Source organism: Rana temporaria, chromosome 7, assembly GCF_905171775.1.
Source record: "Rana temporaria chromosome 7, aRanTem1.1, whole genome shotgun sequence".
Classification (NCBI taxonomy): domain Eukaryota; kingdom Metazoa; phylum Chordata; class Amphibia; order Anura; family Ranidae; genus Rana; species Rana temporaria.
This window is the reverse complement of record NC_053495.1, coordinates 111,833,201-111,852,528: the sequence shown is the minus strand read 5'-3', so window position 1 is coordinate 111,852,528 and position 19,328 is coordinate 111,833,201. Positions and strand designations below refer to the sequence as shown.

The window sequence follows — 19,328 nt, the reverse complement described above, 5'->3', positions numbered from 1 at the left end:
AATCAGTGCAGAATTAAAATAAATAAAATTGAATTGCACACCTCCGCTCCGCCGTGCCCACTAGCATAGGGGGGTTGTATTTTTTTCCATTATCTGTGCCCCTTTTTGATGATCATGTGCTGGTCGGAGCGGAGGGAATATTTCTTCAGTTTCGGGCGCATGCCCATTCAGCTTTGCACACATGTTCTTCTGCTTTGGCTCAAATCCTGGCCAGCCACCTGCCTATTTCCTTGCCTTCCCTGGAGGAGTGATCTTCCTCCGCTCCCCATCCAGTAGTAGCCGCAGCCCGAAGAGTAAGACTGTGAGACGGGCAGCGACGGGCAGAGAGTCGCTGATTGTTGCCATTACTAGTAAAGAAAAAATATGTCCCCAGATTTCATTTTAAAAATCTGGTCACCTTACCTTATGGGGCCCAGGAAAATATATTTATGCACCCCCTAAGCAAGTAGGAGCGGGAGTGTATCTTAGTGAGCCCTATTTATTTAATTGTTTTAAGAAATGCACTATAAAGCTGTCCAGACCCCCCTGATGAGCTGCTAGGGCCCGAGCCCAGTACACCAGGGCTGGCTGTACTGCCCTATCAGGGAACCTGCATCTGTGCATTTCAGAACACACGGCAAGTCGCACAGAAGACACCAACTTTGCTGTGCATTTAAAAAATGCGTGGAAATGGGCGACGTGCTTGCGTTGCCATTTAGACTGCATTTGCGCGCTTTTGTAAACACGCGGTGTTGATAACCTGCATTAAAAATTTTCGCTATTCTCTTACTAATCCTCCTCCCGGGCAATCTGGAGACCCATTTCCCAATTGGCCAAAACACCAGGTGATCCTATTGGATGCCCAGGAGGAGGAGAGAGGAGAACACGGCCAGAGGAGAAGACCCGCTGACCCACCAGCCGCCACTAATGACTCACCCGCAGTGGCGCTCCCCAGCGCAGACAGGGGAGGGAGGGGAGTTGGAGTGAGGAGGTAAGGAGGCCGTCCATTCCCCCCCTTGATTTATCGAGCACCACCTGCCACTGCCTGCTATTGCCCAATTATTTCTCCATAAGCTCCCAGGGAGGCAGCTCTGCGATAAGTAAAGATGCCTTTCCTTTGCTAATGTGACCAGCTCTACATAGAAAGGCCATGAAGAACAAGGCATGGTAAGTCAGAAAGATCAGAGTCCGCAGACAGTACTAGATAATAGCCCTTTGCTTGCCTTTCTGGGCACAACTTTCAAGGTTCTCGTCCTCCTAAACAGCTCACTGCCGTCATTTTGTTGATCATGCAGGAGTATGGTTTCTGTAGACAGAATCACAAAACCATCGCCAGGGAGATTTCCATACACAGGGAAGATATAGACAACTGCTCTGAGATCGTCAAAATGATTTCAATATGTCCCATAACATTAATTCTCCCAGTAACACAACATTAATGGAGCGCCAAAAGATTAAGTTAAGTAAAAGATTGTAAACTAATAAATAAGTATATAAGTAAATAAAACTTCTCTAAGTACATTTGGTTGAAATGGCCATACCAACCTACTTTGTATGAATGTATTCATTTGATTTTCATAAGGTAAAGTCTGTTATTACAATCTGACTGCAATGATGAAAAACATACAATGTCTGCATTAGTATTAGAGTTTACTTACTATAACACTTTGGCTCAGGATTCCATCCAGTTTTTGTACAAGTTGTTTCTCCCCAGTAATTTTTTCTGTCTTTAGTTAGATACCCAGAATTACAGTAATAATAAATCGAATTATAATAAGCATCCGGACTTATTGGAAAATTGTACCGATCTTTGATGTATCCATTTTGAGGATTTGGTTGAGAACATTTTTTGCCTGTATAAAAGAAATAACCCACATTTAGTTTTTGAAGAATACAATAAAATAAAATAATTCTCCTATTATGTAAACATTTATGCACGCTGTATTTAAACCCAACATTTCATATTTCTGATATATGCCTAGTGTATCTTCTTTTCCTGTTCTTATTGTATTGCTTCCTTTCATGTGAAACTCCAGGTGTTCCTGCCAGCCCCTCTGCTTTCCTAATAAAAACTGACCACACTAAACATGAGAGCACAGCGTGGTCAGTTCTATAGCTGTGCTGAGAACTCAGCCTGCTCTGCTCCAATGATCAGACTTCAGCTGAAACACCCCCGCCCCCCCCCCTCTCTGCACAGCCATTCACTGGGCAGACCAGTGTCCTGCAGTTTTTCCTCCCCCAGTTCTCCGAGCTCCTTATGCAGCTGAGAACAGAGATTATGTGATCATTTAAAAAAGGATACAATTTATTTATAATGTGTTTCATATAAAACACATTATAAATATACATAAATATTTTGCCTTTCATTTCCATTTTAAACTGAATAGTTTGTTTTACATATACAGTACTTTATCTATAGCAGTGGTCTCCAAACTGTGGCCCAGGGGCCAGATGTGGCCATTTGCTTGCTTTTATCCGGCCCTTGGGGCATTATTGCATTCACCGATACCAACAATGGGGCATTGTTTCTCTTACTGACACCAACAATGGGGTCCAATGACATCAACAAAGGGGTCCAATGACATCAACAAAGGGGTCCAATGACATCAACAATGGGTCACAATTCTTCCTAATAACACCAACAATGGGACACAATTCCTCACAATGACACCAACAATGGGGCACAGTTTTCTCAATGACACCAACAATGGGACCCAATAACAGGGCACAGTTACTCCCACTGAAACAATGGGGCGTTAATTTTTCCCACTGATGTCGGGACCTTTTTGACTCCCACTGACCACTGTCCGGCCCTCGTAAACTCTGAAGGACATTAAACTGGCCCTTTGCTTAGAAAGTTTGGAGACCCCTGATATATAGGTTTGCAGTAATAGCCAAATCTGTTCCCAACTGTACTTTGGTCTAGAAGTCGTTCTTTACATCACTCTTGATGCTCATACACAAACTGATAGTTTGAAAGGCATGTCTTGTACATGCTTATGTTACTGTATATTTAAAAAAAAAACTCCTATTTGTAGTATGTTTTTTCTATTAAAAAAAAAACCTAAAAAGCAATAAAAAAGAGAAACACATACGTTTACTTATTTATTTTTGTACTTTAATGAATTCTTTGTGTTTGGGGAACAATGACTGTGTGTTTACAACATCCAGTCATCTCGGAGGCCCCATACACACGAGAGGATTTATCCGCAGATACGGTCCAGCGGACCGTATCCGCGGATAAATCCTCTCGAGGATTTCAGAGGATTTCTATGCGATGGCGTGTACACACCATCGCATTGAAATCCGCGCTGAAATCCTCTGCCGATGACGTGTCGCGCCGTCACCGCTATTATGACGCGGCGACGGGCGCGACGCTGTCATATAAGGAATTCCACGCATGCGTCAAATCATTACGACGCGTGCGGGGAATCCCTTTAGACGGATGGATCCGGTAAGTCTGTACAGACGAGCGGATCCATCCGTTGGAATGGATTCCAGCAGATGGATTTGTTGAGCATGTCAGCAAATATCCATCTGCTGGAAATCCATCCCAGGGGAGATTTATCCGCGGATAAATATCCGTTGGCGTGTACACACCATAGGATCTATCCGCAGAAACCCATTTGATGGGATTTATCTGCGGATAGATTCTATGGTGTGTATGGGGCCTAAGGCCCCATTCACACTGCGCAATTTGGAATTGCAGACAGAATCGCAATGCTCATTTGGGTGCTATTATCCTTCAATGGCACCCCAAAAGTGATAAGATTCTGTCGCGATTGTTGTGTGGCGGCAATTGTGCAAATCTGTCACTTTAAAAAATGTGAAGCGTATCACCTGAAAAGGAGCAGAAACTTCTTTTCGGGCCACAAACGTGCCTAGGTAACACGCTGGCTTGTGTAACAATCGCTCTTTGAAAGTCAAATAATGAGAAAGCTTGTTCCCACTATGCAATATGTGAATGGGACCTAAACTGTAGAGGAGTGATCATTTATTGTGAATAGCTTCAATTTGCGGGCTTTTTTAACATTTGCTCCTTGCAGTGCTGCAAGACTAAGTTAAGGAGCAATTACCCCCAAATGTAGGTGAACACAAAATCATAAATTTCATGGAAAAATTACTTTGGGAAACGAACAGCCAATGGCAGAGAGCACGAATTGGAGTGTTCTGCCGGGGACACAACAGCTCAGCAGGGGAGATTGCTGTACTAACTGCATAGTAAGTATATCAGCTCCGACTGGAGCTGACACAATAGTGTGTACCAGGCTTGAGCCTGCCCTGGTCCCTGCCAGCTGTGCTTGCTCAAAGACATTTAGCTAGATTCACGTAGGGTGTCCTGACTTTGCGGCGGCTTAGCGTGTTTACACTACGCCGCCGTAAGTTAGCGAGGCAAGTACTGTATTCTCAAAGTACTTGCCTCCTAACTTACGGCGGCGTAGCGTAAATGCGGCGGGCGCAAGCGCGCCTAATTAAAATTTGGCTGAGGGGGCGTGTTTTTTGATAATTAGGCTTGACCCGACGTGATTGACGTTTTTTTGGAACTGCGCATGCGCCGGGCGCCTACATTTCCCAGTGTGCATTGTGGCTAAGTCCGCCGCATGGGCCTATTGATTTCGACGTGGACGTAAACGACGTAAATCCCTATTCACGGACGACTTACGCAAACGACGTAAAATTTTCGAAGTGGGAACGGCGGCCATACTTTAACATTACTATTCCAACTATTTGATGGAATATCTTTAGGCCTAAAAATGCGTTACGTAAACAGCGTATCTGTACTGCGTCGGCCGGGCGTACGTTCGTGAATAGGCGTATCTAGTGATTTACATATTCTACGCCGACCGCAATGGAAGCGCCACCTAGCGGCCAGCCAAAATATTGCACCCTAAGATAGGACGGCGCAAGCCATGGTATCTTAGGTTTAAGTGTATCTCTGTTTGAGAATACACTTAAACCTAGGTCGGTGCAGATTCCGAGTTAGGTCGGCGTATCTACTGATACGCCGACCTAACTCTACCTGAATCTAGCTAATTATATAGTAAGAAAGTGATGTGCAGGAAAATTAGAGCAACATTGTAATAAATGTTCTGTAAGACTGGGGTCTGATTTGGTGTTTAATCATTGTCATTATTCACAGCAGAATGTTCTGGTTCTGGTATTATTTGCAGTTTGCAGATATTTCCTTTCTGCCAGTATTGGGCTTCATGCACACAGGAAGTTTGCTTTGCTTCTCTGAATGCCCAAACTCCTTGTAGAAGGGAAAAACGCGCTTAAAGCCATGTATTGCACACACATTTAGGCGCCTCAAGCAGGGTGACCACGTGTCCCGGATTGCCCGGGACAGTCCCGCATTTTGCAGGTCTGTCCCGGGCACCTTCATTCCAGGACAATACAGTGTCCCGGAATGAAACTGACAAAGCCACCCCCAGGCCAATCGGATGCCCCCAAAAAAGGATGCCACATCACCGCTTTACTCACTGACCGTACTTGTCCTGGCCGGGAATGCCTGGAGGAGCACAATCCCCACCCCATGCTTGTGATTGGAGAAATCATAAATCTCGCCTCTTGTGTCCAATCACTGTGCTGTGATTCGTTACAGCACAAGCTGATTTTGGGGAAGGGAGGGTGTCCCTGAATGGTAGTTTGGAAATGTGGTCACCCTAGCCTCAAGCATTTGGGTGTTAATGGATTCCATTGGCCAAAATTACTTTTCTGGCCATTGGAATGTATTAATGCTTAAGCATTAACCGCATCTAGCATATAGGTGTGTTTATTGTTGTTTCTGCTCTTTAGCTCCTCTCCTGAACAAGCCTTTGGTGGTTTCTTTTTTTTCAGCTAGTGAGGCCCGGAGCAACTGGAAGTCAGTGTAGGGCCGGCCATGACAGGGTTAACAGAAACCCTAGTAGCTGTGGGGGGAGGAGCAGAGCAGGGGAGGAGAGATCACAGATATCTCTTACTCTCAGTTTCCCGGGCAGAGGCAGCGTGGGGGAGTGAAGTGCCTGCTGTGTCTGCTCAGCCTGCAGGGATTTCGCTTGTCCCAAATTGTCACGGCGATGGCTGCGATCGAGGATTTATTCGGGAGATTGAGGGCGGAGGCGGCTATCCGGGGTGAGGACTGGCTGCAGAGGCAGTTGGGGGCGCTTTTATCGCAGGATGGAGGGGACATGGGGCGCATGGCGTCGGGGCCTAGCTGCGTCCAGACCGGACAAGCAGCATCGGGGCCGGAGCACACAGGTGTGGTGCTGGCGGAGTCGGGGCCTGAACGGTCGGTCCGGGGAGCAGTGCGGGCACACGGGGACACAATTCAGGTCGCATCGGGGCCTGATCACACAGGCATGGGAGCAGCGTCGTCGGGGCCTAGTCACACAGGCCGGGGGGCCTCGCGGACGCGCTCGTCCCGCCCCCCCCGCCGGTATTCGCCCAGTATATCCCCGGGACGGCAGAGGGGGGATAGTGGACATAGCAGGGCCCCTTCGGGCCCCCCCGCGAAGCGGGCGGCGGGTATTGTGTCGGAAGGCCCAGCCGGGGGCACCAGGAGTAGCGTGGGTGCAAGGGGGGGACGGCCAGGGGGCTCAGATGCGGCGGCCTTGCCCGCCCGGCGTGTGGATCAGGCAGTGACGGGCCCGGTGGTGGGGTCTCGGCGAGTGGGATCGCAGGCCACGGTGGCTAGCCCCCCAGCTTCCTCGGCTAGCCACTTGCAGGAGGTGGAGCGCGTCGGCAGCAACAGGGTTACGCCAAGCAGGAAAGCTTCGGCAAAATCGCCGCACGGGTCCAGGGCCCGCAGGGGGAGTGAATCCGGCCCTGGGCCTTCGGCCTCCGGGACCGAGCCGCCCGGTGGGTCATCATCGGAGGAGGAGGATCGGTCGGAGGGAGAGCGGTCGGGATCTGAGGACGAGGTCTTGCCCAGGACGATACCAGCAACGAGGGATTCGAGACGGTCGGCTGATGGGATTGCTTCCACGCAGCCCGGTAAGTCATTTTACACTGATGTTTCTAATAGGCAATGTGTTGATGTGGTTGAGAGGAATGTGGTTGTTGCACCGGCGTCCCAGGTTACGGATGCACAGGTGGGTATTGCTGGAGGCGGCTTGGGGGCCGGGGCATCAGTGCAGCCGGAGGTTACCGCCGAGTCGGCGGGGGCCGCTTCAAAAAAAAAAATAAAAAAACGGGATTTAGTACGGCTAGCGGATGAGGCTAGGGGACAGGTTTACACCTGTTACGATGCGCCGCTGGGGTCGCATCTGAAACAGGAGGTACGGGAAAAGATCTGGAAGAGCGAGTACGTGGAGATATTCGCGCTGTTACCGCTGGAAAAATTCAATTTGGACAGGGTAAAACCAGAGGATTCTAAGAAGGAAGATGAGGAGAAGAGGAGGTACAGGCTAATACCTCGCACGTTTGCAAACTGGTCGCAGGCGTATTCCATTTTGGCCAGTGTGATTGGCGAGAAGAACCCCGAGCACTGCTCGGCGCTCTTCAGTTACCAGGAGGCGATCAGTGAGGCCTACAGGTGCTATGGGGGCACAGGTTGGATTAGATATGACGAACAGTTCAGGCAACGTCGGGCGATCAGGCCGGAAATTCGTTGGGACGCCAAGGACATTAGCCTTTGGATGCGGCTTATGACGGCTCCGAGGACGTCGGCGCCGTTTTTTCAGGGGGGGCCGGCGGAGCCTCTTCCCTGGGACAGTCGGCCGGAAAGAAAAAAGGGGTTTGTTGGCAGTTCAACGAGGGTAGCTGCAAGTTTGGGGGGTCGTGCCGATACAAGCATGAGTGCTCCGGGTGTGGGGGTAATCACCCCTCTTCCCGCTGCTTCAAGCAGGGCAAGGGACGTCCCGGGGATTCTTCAGGTAAGAGGGAGCACCCCGGTGATGGTGAGAAGGATGCTGCCGTTTCTCGGTAGGTATCCGGACAGAGCGGCGGCTCAGCTCCTGGAGGAAGGTTTTACTGTGGGGTTCCGTATTCCTTGTAGCTTGACGGTGGTTCCGCCGCTGTCCAAGAATTTGCGTTCGGCTCTCCAACACCCCGAAGTGGTTTCTGAGAAATTACGGAAGGAAGTGGGGCTAGGCCGCATGGGGGGCCCGTTTGAATCCCCCCCTTTGGAGGGTCTGGTGGTATCACCGTTGGGGGTGGTACCGAAGAAGGAACCAAACAAGTTCAGACTCATTCACCACCTCTCATTTCCGAAAGGGGGGTCGGTAAATGATGCGATTGATGCGGGCGATTGTTCGGTGTGCTACACATCGTTTGACGCGGCGGTGGGATGGGTCAAGAAATACGGTCGGGGGGCGTTGATGGCCAAGTCGGACATCGAGGCGGCCTTCCGGCTGTTGCCGGTGCACCCGGACAGCTTCAGACTGTTGGGGTGTCACTGGGGAGGGGAGTTCTATGTGGACAAATGTCTGCCCATGGGCTGCTCGGTATCCTGTGCGTTGTTCGAACAATTCAGTTCCTTTTTGGAATGGGTGGTGCGAGACGTGGCGGGAGTGAATTCAGTCATCCACTATCTAGATGACTTTCTCTGCATTGGACCGGGGGGGTCACGGATTTGTGCAGTTTTGTTATCTACGCTAGAACACATAGCGGAACGTTTTGGGGTGCCTTTGGCGCCCGAAAAGACGGAAGGTCCTAGGTCTGTCATTCAATTCCTGGGCATAGTCATAGACGCCGAGAAGATGGAATGTCGTTTGCCGCAGGATAAGCTAGAAGGCCTCAAGGCGGAGGTCAGGGGTATGATTGGAGTGCATAAGGTGCAGCTGCGGGCTTTGCAGTCGTTGTTGGGTAAGCTGAATTTTGCCTGCAGGATTATCCCGATGGGGAGGGTTTTTTGTCGTCGGCTGTCGGCTAGCACTGCGGGTGTTAGGTTGCCCAATCACTATGTGCGGCTCGTGAAGGAGCATAGGGAGGACCTGCGGGTATGGCACTTTTTTCTAGAGGGTTTTAACGGCAGGGCCTTGTGGATGTCCGGCCCGGTCAGCAATTTTGACCTGGAGCTGTATACAGATGCGGCCGGGGGTGCGGGCTTTGGGGCCTTCTTTCAGGGTCAGTGGAGCGCTGGCTCTTGGCCGCAGTCTTGGGTGACTGCGGGCTTTACAAAGAATTTGGTGCTGCTGGAGCTGTTTCCAGTGGTGCTGGCGGTTGAGTTATGGGGCACGTCTTTCCGGGATCGGAAGGTGCGCTTCCATGGGGATAACTTGGGGGTCATGCAGGTGATCAATCGAGTTACCGCATCTTCTCCCCCAGTGATTCGTCTCCTGAGACACTTGGTGCTGCGCTCTATGCAGCTGAATGTGTTTGTGTATGCGGTGCACTTACCGGGTGTGGACAATGTCGTGGCTGACGCTTTGTCTCGGTTTCAGTGGGACAGGTTCCGGGAGCTGGTGCCGGAGGCAGAGGAACGGGGGGTCCCTTGTCCGGAGTGGCTGTGGCAGATTCCATTGGAACAATCTCCACCTGGATTAGGAAATCGTTGAGTGCGGGTACTTGGGCGGCCTATGAGAAGGTATGGTCGGAGTGGAGCGATTTGGTGAGGGAATCGGAGGTTCACCTTTCGGGACCGGAGGTGAGGACACTGGTTCTGTATTTTTTGTCTAGAAACATGGAAGCGGGAGTGTCGCCGTCGGCGTTGGATAAGAAATTGGCCGGGTTGGCATTTCTGTTCAAATGGCAAGGGTGGCCGGATCTTACAAAGGACTTCTGGGTGCGACAAGCTCTGAAAGGGTACAGGAAACAGGGGCGGCGACCTGACGCTCGCCGCCCGGTGTCTTTCGAAGTTTTGAGAGGAATCCTGGCTAAAGTGGGGGCGATATGTTCATCCAGGTTTGAAGTTACATTGTTCCGCGCGGCATTCGCGCTGGCATTTTTTGGGGCCTTTAGGGTGGGCGAGCTGGTGAGCCCGTCGAAATTGGTCCAGGGGGGCATGGGAGTTGCGGATGTCGGTTGGACCCCGGAGGGGGTCACGTTGTGGCTCAGAAGGTCCAAAACGGATCAGAGTGGCAAGGGAAGGGCGGTTCATGTGTTCCCAATTGAAGGGTCGGAGTTGTGCCCGGTCGGGCTGGTAAGGGACTACCTGGACATACGTCCGGGGGTGGGGGGCGCCTTGTTGGTACACGAAAATGGGTCCCCGATGTCACGATATCAGTTTGTGGCAGTGTTTAGGAAGTGTCTGGGGGCATTGGGCCTGGTGGCAAAGGAGTTCTCGGCTCATTCCTTTAGGATCGGGGCAGCTACGGAAGCGGCAAGGAATGGACTGGGTGAAGAGGCAATAAAGAGGATAGGGCGTTGGGAATCCAGGCGTTTTTCAATTATATGTGGGGTTTTGAGTTACGGGGCAAAGGGGGTGACAGGGATTACTCAAAAGCGGGTTATCTCTATGTGGGTATGTTGGTGACGTGTTTTTTTTTTTTTTTGTTTACTGTTTTTCAGGTACTGGACCGCTTTTGGTCTGGATAATGGGCCACTCCTATGTGGTTCGGGGGGCCAGACGGGCGGATGATCGCCCGACCGGTCGCCAGCTGGGAATATCGAGACAGGAGGCGAGTGTAAGGTGGTTGGGGGTCCCCGGGATGTTATGGAGCACGGTGGTGCCGGAGGTGCACAAATTTGCACAGCTGGACAGGCCACCGGAGGTTCTGGTTATTCACGCCGGGGGGAATGATCTTGGAGTGAGATCGATGATGGAGATAGCACGGGACATTAAATTTGACTTTCAGCGGATCCGGATGTCCTTTCCGGATACGATAGTGGTGTGGTCAGACATGGTGGCCAGGTCAACATGGAGGATGGCCAGGTCGGTAGAGGGGGTGAATCGGGCGCGCAGGAAGATAAACAGAAATGTGGGGCGGTTTGTGCTCAGGAACGGGGGGCTAGTGGTTCGGCACCCCGAATTGGAAGTGGACACATGGAGATACCTCAGGAGTGATGGTGTTCACCTCACGGACGTGGGGATTGATATGTGGGTGTTGCGTTTAGAGGAGGGGGTACAGCAAGCGATGAGGGTGTGGAGGTGCTCCCATAGGTAAGGGGTTACCTTTGGGTGCTGGTGGCGGGTGTTTTTGGACTTTGCAGGAGAAGATATTACCCCAAAGATGGACACCAGTACCCAGTGGTGGATGGTTTCTGAAGGGGTTTCTAGTTCCCAGTCTACTAATGTAGCTGGAAGGTTGGTGAATGGGGGCACTGCGGTCAATGGTCGTCTTTGAGCCAGCTTCGGCTTGAGGCCTATGACCAGAGGTTAGGACACCGCAGTGCCAAAAAAGTGTTACATAGTTACAAAGTTTAAAGGTTAACGAGTTAAGGGTTAATGGGTCCTGCAAAGTCCAGCACCATGTTAGAGAGGTTATTATCTCAGGAAATAAGTGTTTTTTCTCTATGTGTTATTGGTTTTTGTTATTGGTTATTTATGATTATTTAAAGAGTATTTAAAATAAAGGAGGCTGCTACGGCCAGTTTTTACTCCAACACTAAGTAGTGGTCTCATTATTTATTAAAGGTTAAGTGGGGGTATTAACTGTAAAGGGGCTTTAGCGGTCAGGGTGAATTCTGGTATACCATAGTCAAGTGAGGCCCGGAGCAACTGGAAGTCAGTGTAGGGCCGGCCATGACAGGGTTAACAGAAACCCTAGTAGCTGTGGGGGGAGGAGCAGAGCAGGGGAGGAGAGATCACAGATATCTCTTACTCTCAGTTTCCCGGGCAGAGGCAGCGTGGGGGAGTGAAGTTCCCACCCACCCTCCCTTTATTCTGGGGTTTTATTGATTACGGTATTGATGGTATATGGATAAATTGGTATGTGGTTTGGTGCTGTTTTGGTGTTTTCTTTTCTTTCAGGTTTATGGATCACGTTGTCGTGGCAGTGGCGGGTGTTTTTGGACTTTGCAGGAGAAGATATTACCCCAAAGATGGACACCAGTACCCAGTGGTGGATGGTTTCTGAAGGGGTTTCTAGTTCCCAGTCTACTAATGTAGCTGGAAGGTTGGTGAATGGGGGCACTGCGGTCAATGGTCGTCTTTGAGCCAGCTTCGGCTTGAGGCCTATGACCAGAGGTTAGGACACCGCAGTGCCAAAAAAGTGTTACATAGTTACAAAGTTTAAAGGTTAACGAGTTAAGGGTTAATGGGTCCTGCAAAGTCCAGCACCATGTTAGAGAGGTTATTATCTCAGGAAATAAGTGTTTTTTCTCTATGTGTTATTGGTTTTTGTTATTGGTTATTTATGATTATTTAAAGAGTATTTAAAATAAAGGAGGCTGCTACGGCCAGTTTTTACTCCAACACTAAGTAGTGGTCTCATTATTTATTAAAGGTTAAGTGGGGGTATTAACTGTAAAGGGGCTTTAGCGGTCAGGGTGAATTCTGGTATACCATAGTCATGTAAACGTTCCTCTTCTAATAGGCCTGTAAACGCTTGTGTGTCTGTGCATGGAAACAGCCTTACACAGAGGTGCTTTTATAGGTGGAAAAAAATGCACTGTAACAGTTCTCACCTATCAGATTCAACCTTAAAGCTCTGTACACACGATCGGTTTGTCTGATGAAAAGGGACAGATGGACAAACCGATTGTGTGTGGGCCTCATCGTTTTTTTTTTCCATCGGTGAAAAAAAATATAGAACATGTTTTAAAATGTTCCTATGGTTAAAAAAACGATAGAGAAAAAAAACGATCGTCTGTGTGAAAGTCCATCGGTCGAAAATCCACGCATGCTCAGAATCAAGTCCACGCGTGCTCAGAATCAAGTCGACGCATGCTTGGAAGCATTGAACTTAATTTTTCTCAGCAAGTCGTAGTGTATTACGTCACTGCGTTTGGACACGGTCAGATTTTTGACCGATGGTGTGTTGGCAAGACTGATGAAAGTCTGCTTCATCGGATATCCGACGAAAAAATCCATCGGATTAGATTCCATCAGATATCCGATCGTGTGTACAGGGCTTTAGTGATCTCCAGTTTTTCAGTGGTTCATAATTTTTAATAGGTGGCCTATTTATGCAAGAAGGCACCTATTTCCTATCCTCCACAGCACATACCGTATTTATCGGGGTATTTCGCGCTCCGGCGTATAGCGTGCACCCCTAATGTGGACCCGCAATTCCTGTAAAAAAAAACATTTTAGTACTTACAGTTTTTTGGTGTCTTGCGCGGCGTCCATCGGCAGCCTCGTCAGGTCCGGCGTCCGTCTGCGGCTTCGGTGGTGTCCTCCCGGGTTCTCCCGCGCTGTCTTCCCATCAAATCGCCGCTTTCCGCGCTCAGCCGAGCCTGGCCGAATGTAGCCGGGTGTACTGCACTCGGTATATGTCGGCGCAGGCATTCAAACTGAGCGCGGGTATCGGCGCATATCCCCTTATTTTAAGGGGAAAAAAGTGCGCGGTATACGCCAATAAATACGGTAGTTTCTTGCTGTTGTCTAGCAACACTGGATACTGACAAATCCTTGCAGGGAAGCAAAATAACAGCCAGGGCTGCATGTACACCGATGCCAGTGTTGTGCCTACGGAAGTTAAAGGAGTTGTAAAGGAAAAACTTTTTTTGCTGAAATGACTGTTTACAGGGTATAGAGACATAATAGTTAACTGATTCCTTTTAAAAATGATTACAAATAGATAAAAATCAATCATAATGTGCCTCTAGTTTCAGTTTCGCTTTCCATCTAGTTTCATTCTTCTGTGAAGGACAGAGACACAGAGCCAATACAGGGCAGTGTTTGTTTTTAAAATGTAACTGATTGGTTCTGAGGGGTTTTAGACACACAGTAATCACACCGTCTTGATTAGAGACACAGAGAAGCTCCCAGTACTTTTTTTCATAAGAAAACAGACAACCAGGAAGTGTGCAGAACAGAGAAGGATTAGAGCAAAAACAAACAATGAGGACATGAAACCAGGACTGCATTAGGGTAAAGGAAGCTATTTAGCTAAAAAAAATGTTTCCTTTAGTGACCCTTTAAGCGCCCACAGTAACATGGTACACAGCTCTACCAACCATAGCCGGCTATCAAGTTCCTGCAGCGATGACAGTGGAGTTCTCTGCTCTCTTGTCATAGTTGTCAACATTGTAAAAAAAAATATAGGGACTCTTTTTTGTCTGTGGGCGGGGTATTATTATAATTAGGGGTGGGGTATTCGTTTGGAGGTGTGAGGTAGAGGGTAAAATAAAAAAGCATGCCGCTGCAAAAAATGGGCGTGGTTTAAGCTAAATATTGGGCTTGGCTTCAAGGGGCGTGGCTCAAATGGGGTGTGGTTAGAGTCTGAGCTGAACAAGGGATGGAGAGGAGGGAGACAGAAAGGGAGAAAGAAAGAAAGGGACAACAGGCCCAGATCCTACACCACAATAGAAATATGTGTATTTTAGAAAGTTTAACAATCAGCAGATAAAGATACTCCAAACACCTGATGTTGGCGCTTCAATCATCCCGGCACCATGGTTTTTATGGTGTCAGGATGATTGAAGCGCATAATTACTATTATTACATTGTTATATAGAATGAAATGGTTCAACTCACCATAATGCCGAATCAGTGGAAGCCCCGAGTGTGTCATTAGGTGTCCCCAGCAGAGTCCCTCTTTACACCAGGCAATCCCTGGCAGAGTCCCTGCTTACATCAGGCGTCCCTGGCAGAGTCCCTGCTTACATAAGGCGTCCCTGCTTACATCAGGCGTCCCTAGCGGAGTCCCTGCTTACATCAGGCGTCCCTGGCGGAGTCCCTGCTTACATCAGGCGTCCCTGGCGGAGTCCCTCCTTATATCAGGCATCCCCAGCAGAGTCCCTTCTTACATCAGGCGTCCCTGGCAGAGTCCCTGCTTACATCAGGCGTCCCTGGCGGAGTCCCTGCTTACATCAGGCATCCCCAGCGGAGTCCCTCCTTACATCGGGCATCCCCAGCGGAGTCCCTCCTTACACCAGGTATCCCCCAGCAGCGGAGACTCTGTCCGCCGCCATTACTGAACAGAGTGGAACAAAATAGGTGGAGCCGGCAGGTGGCTGCCAATAGAAATAGAGCTGCGTCGCCACCCACCCCTTGCCCCTTACCAAATCAGGTCACAGACAGACTGGCAAAAGGGCAGGAGGTGGGCGGTGCTCAATTCCTATTGGCAGCCACCCGGCCTCTTGTTAGTTGTGGTCTTCAGGAAAATGGAGGCCGGTGGAGACAATGTCTCCGCCGGCCACGGATCTCTAGCGGCGGCGAAAAATCAGGAAAACAAGGATTTCCTGGGACATTTCCTGAGAATCGCAAAAACTGGGAAAAGGCTTACCTGTTGCAAAAAGGGGTTGGAAAGGGTTTCCAACCACTTTTGCTATGTTTTGTTATTTTTTGTGTATATCCTTGCCAGGTCGGAAGGATTTTCAGAAGGGGGAGAATGTAATCATTGTGATGTGATAGTGATGTGATCATTTATTTTCCCATTTGCCAAGTCTCTCTCTCTGTCTCTGTCTCTCTCTGTCTCTCTCTCTGTCTCTCTCTCGTAATTTCATATCTCCATTCTCCAACATGTTTTTCTTTGGATTTATCCATTATGTTTTTTCTTTGAGATTTTGTCAGGCCGCATTGTTGAGAGTTTGGGATAGACAAGGTGTTGATGAGTTGTTGCAGGCCACACGGCTTGGACTGATTCTTACTGTCCAGTAAGGCTTTATGGTGGTATGAGTTGGGACTGCTGTTTTGTAGGTGGTCCCAGTATGATAGCGCCCTCTTCTGTACTGCCTGAAGTAAGGGAAATCTGCCCAACTCGGACCGGCAAGCACTGTTGGAGGTGCTCCGATGGACTTGGAGGAGGTGCTTGCAGAATTCCAGATGGAATATTTCTGTTGGGCTCTGTCTGTCTGTCTGTCTGTCTGTCTGTCCTGATCACATCTCCTAAATACTATACAGGTGGCACCATTATACCTCAGTAGCCATAGAGAGTGAAAAGAATAGCGCTACATTTGTAAAAAAAAAATAGGAAAACCTATTCTCATTTTGGTTGTAACATGACATTTGGAAAATTTCAAGGGGTATGAATACTTTTTCAAGACACTGTAAAACTGCCCTGGATTTGGTTCAAGCAGGGTTCAGAGAGCTTCAAACAAGTTCAGCTGCCGAATCAAATATTTTAAGTTAAAAATTGCATTTTTTCTGGGCTAAATACTCATGGGGGTGTTGAAAATAAGGGCACTGCAACTGTGCACCTCCAAACCATACCAAGCCATATGCCCTCAACATGGAGGGATTGTCCTGGCAAAGCACCTTGCCCCCATGCTTTAACAGACAATTGCGTGGTCGTGCGATGTGGTTCCCAAAACAAAATTGGCGTCCTTTTTTACCCACAAATAGAGCTTTCTTTTGGTGGTATTCGATCACATCTGCGGTTTTTATTTTTTGCGCTATAAACAAAAATAGAGCGACGGTTTTGAAAAAAATGCAATATTTTTTACTATAATAAATATCCCCCAAAAATATATATAAAAAAAAATTATTTTTCCTCAGTTTAGGCCGATACGTATTCTTCTACCTATTTTTGGTAAAAAAAATCGCAATAATCGTTTGCGCAAAATGTATAGCGTTTACAAAATAGGGGATAGTTTTATTGCATTTTTATAAATTTTTTTATTTTTTTTACTACTAATAGCGGCGATCAGCGATTTTTTTTTTTTTTTTTTTTCGTGACTGCGACATTATGGCGGACAATTTTGACACATTTTTTGGACCATTGTCATTTTCGCAGCAAAAAATGCATTTAAATTGCATTGTTTATTGTGAAAATGACAGTTGCAGTTTGGGAGTTAACCACAGGGGGCGCTGAAGGGGTTATGTTTCACCTAGTGTGTGTTTACAACTGTAGGGGGGTGTGGCTGTAGGAGTGACGTCATTGATTGTGTCTCCCTATAAAGGGGATGACACGATCGATGCAGCCGCCACAGTGAAGCATGTGGAAGCCGTGTTTACACGCGGCTCTCCCCGTTCTTCAGTTCCAGGTACCGATCGCGGGACCCCAGCGGCGATCGGGTCCGCGGGTCTCGCGTTTTTCCGGAGCTTTGGACCGGGTCACGGCGTGCGCCCGCGACCCACGGCTGGGTAGATGTAAACGACATGCCGGTACGTCGATCTGCCCAGCCGTGCCATTCTGCCGACGTATATCGTCGTGCGGCGGTCGTTAAGTGGTTAAATATCGTACCTGCTGGGTGTCTTTAGTAGTGGCACGTGTTTAGAAATGTCCCTGCACAACATGAGATTACTATAAGAAAAAAGAAATGTAATACTGCTTGTGGCTTTAATGTAATGTTTGGTCCCTGCAATATGGATAAAAATCATTGAAAAAAAAAGCATGAGTTTCCCCGCCACCACTCCCCCCAGGTCATTACAAGACCCAGTGCCGATCCTGACCTCCCTGGGGCCCTAAGCAAAATGATATGGCACATTAAAAATTAGAAGCGGGGGGTGCTGACGACAGTGACATGTCACATTAAAGAAAGTTGAGAAGCGGGGGGAAGGGGGTTCTACTGTCGGAAATGACTCAGCCAGCGAGTTTAGAAGCGGGGTGAGGGGGCAAAAATGACTTCTCACCAGGCGGGGCCTCTAGTAATTAGCCTAAGCGGCTTGCATAGTGAGCCTATAGGGAGGATCGGCCCTGACAAGACTTTGGCCCTATATACTTTGAACAGCAGTATACAGGCGGTGCAAACAAGACAAGGATTGTAGGTTTGTTAATTAGAATCTGAACCATGTCATACTTTGCTGCTGCATATTGCACAATTTCCTAAAGAGACCCTCAACAAACTACATGACACTTGTGCCTGATGAGGCCATTGATGTTCCAGTGGTGGTCTGTGAGCCTGTGGCCATACAGGCTTGGCCCCCCAAAGCGCACGTGCTGTGTGGCAACAATATGTCGATTATTTTAGGGGTGGCGGGGGGGCATTTCAATGCCAGATCTTGGCTCAATAAATTATTTTTTTGGGAAAGAAAAATTCTAGAAAAAAGGGGGGTTGCCATCCGGGGCCCCTTTTGAACAAATTCTGTGAAGAACTCATGTTCTCTGAAGGCCTCCATTATTCCTGCAAGTCAAAATTTAGCAAAAAAAAACGAATGTCAGTCAAGCCTTAGCTTTCTCCCCATATCTAACCCACAAACTCATCCAATGATCATAAAGTTCAAAATCAAGTTTAGTAACGTCGGTAAAACGATTGTGCAGTACGACGATACGAAACTTGATTTTGAACTTTATGATCATTGGATCCGACGTCCTCACTCACGCAATATCCCTTTATACACTGCACATGCAAGAAGCTCCGCACGTATCCCTGCCCATGACGATCGTTCTAGTAAATGCCACGCCCCTTTTCGGTCGGTCAATGCACTTCACTGAAGACATGATGGAGGAGACTCAGGAGAGACAGGAAGCTGCAACCTCAAGGCAGGAAAGAGGCCAGGCACACACCAGGAGGAGGTACAAAGCCACCAACATGTCCTTCGATGAGATGGTGGAGATGGTTGCCATTCTTAAAAGGGAGGACTATGATTGTCAAAAAGGGCCTTACAAGAACCCCAAGAAGGTCAAGGCCCAGATAATAGAGAGTGTTCAAAGGACTACCCATCAGAAATTCAAGGTGCAGAGGTCAAGGGAGCAGTTGTGGAAGAGGTGGTCAGACCTCAAAAGAAGAGAGCCGGAGCAGATGGAGAGGATCCGAAGAGTCATCAGAAGACGTAAGTAATTTCTCTTCCGTTCATAGACGGACACAGCATCCTTTGACAGTAGGGTTATATCCACTTCCCTTTAGGAGAGTTTAGGCAGAAAAAAAAGCATTTAAAGTGTTAACAACACATTTCTCAGTTCAGCTCCTCCCAGGGGGCGTGGCCCCCCGGGTATAACCCACCACCTGCTGTAGCAGCCTCAGTTTTTTTTCCTGCCTAACGACAGGAGAGGTCAGGCACTCTGGAGTCATGTACTCTGGAGATTTTTTTCTTGCGATTTTTCTCGCTTTTTATTATTTTGTTCCTGCATTTTTGAATCCTGTGATTGTTCAATCAACAGCCGACTGGGTGACAGGCTGGGTCTTGACTCTTGTAGTCCCCCCATGTTCGGCCATTGAGCGTGTGCCGGCCCTTAGCTCAGCTTTGGGACGTCCACAACAGGCCCCATTGCTCCAGGGGCGGCTGGGGAACTTCGGTTCTAGGGCACACATATGACCGGTCTTTTATGGCTTTGTCACAGTATGTCTGGCCGACAGCCATGCCGTTTAGCGGCCGTTGGTTCTGTCTGGGATACCTCCAGCCGGTGGTCGCAGGACGGGTAAGTAGTGGCCCCTTGCTCAGGTAAGTGGTCTGGCTGGAATTTTCCCCTGGGAGGTCGACTGAGGGCTTGCCCTGCTTTCCC

At 48.7% G+C, this 19,328-nt stretch overlaps 2 protein-coding genes across 6 annotated transcripts in view; one reads left to right on the top strand and one right to left on the bottom strand.

Annotated features, from left to right (window-relative positions):
- Nucleotides 1-19,328, bottom strand: part of LOC120946232 (complement factor H-like) — a 3,139,400-nt gene that overhangs the window by 316,349 nt on the left and 2,803,723 nt on the right. The gene's annotated exons all lie outside the window — the stretch shown is intronic.
- Nucleotides 5,855-11,027, top strand: LOC120946233 (polysialoglycoprotein-like). Its single transcript, XM_040361067.1, has 2 exons — nt 5,855-6,951; nt 10,408-11,027. The coding sequence occupies exons 1-2, from the start codon at nt 6,036-6,038 to the stop codon at nt 11,001-11,003; spliced, it is 1,512 nt and encodes a 503-aa protein (XP_040217001.1). The 5' UTR covers nt 5,855-6,035; the 3' UTR covers nt 11,004-11,027.

Coding starts and splice junctions, on each gene's coding strand:
- LOC120946233 (XM_040361067.1), top strand. CDS start 6,036: ATGGCTGCGATCGAGGATTTATTCGGGAGATTGAGGGCGGAGGCGGCT. Junction 6,952..10,407: donor GATTGCTTCCACGCAGCCCG/GTAAGTCATTTT, acceptor ACTGTTTTTCAG/GTACTGGACCGCTTTTGGTC.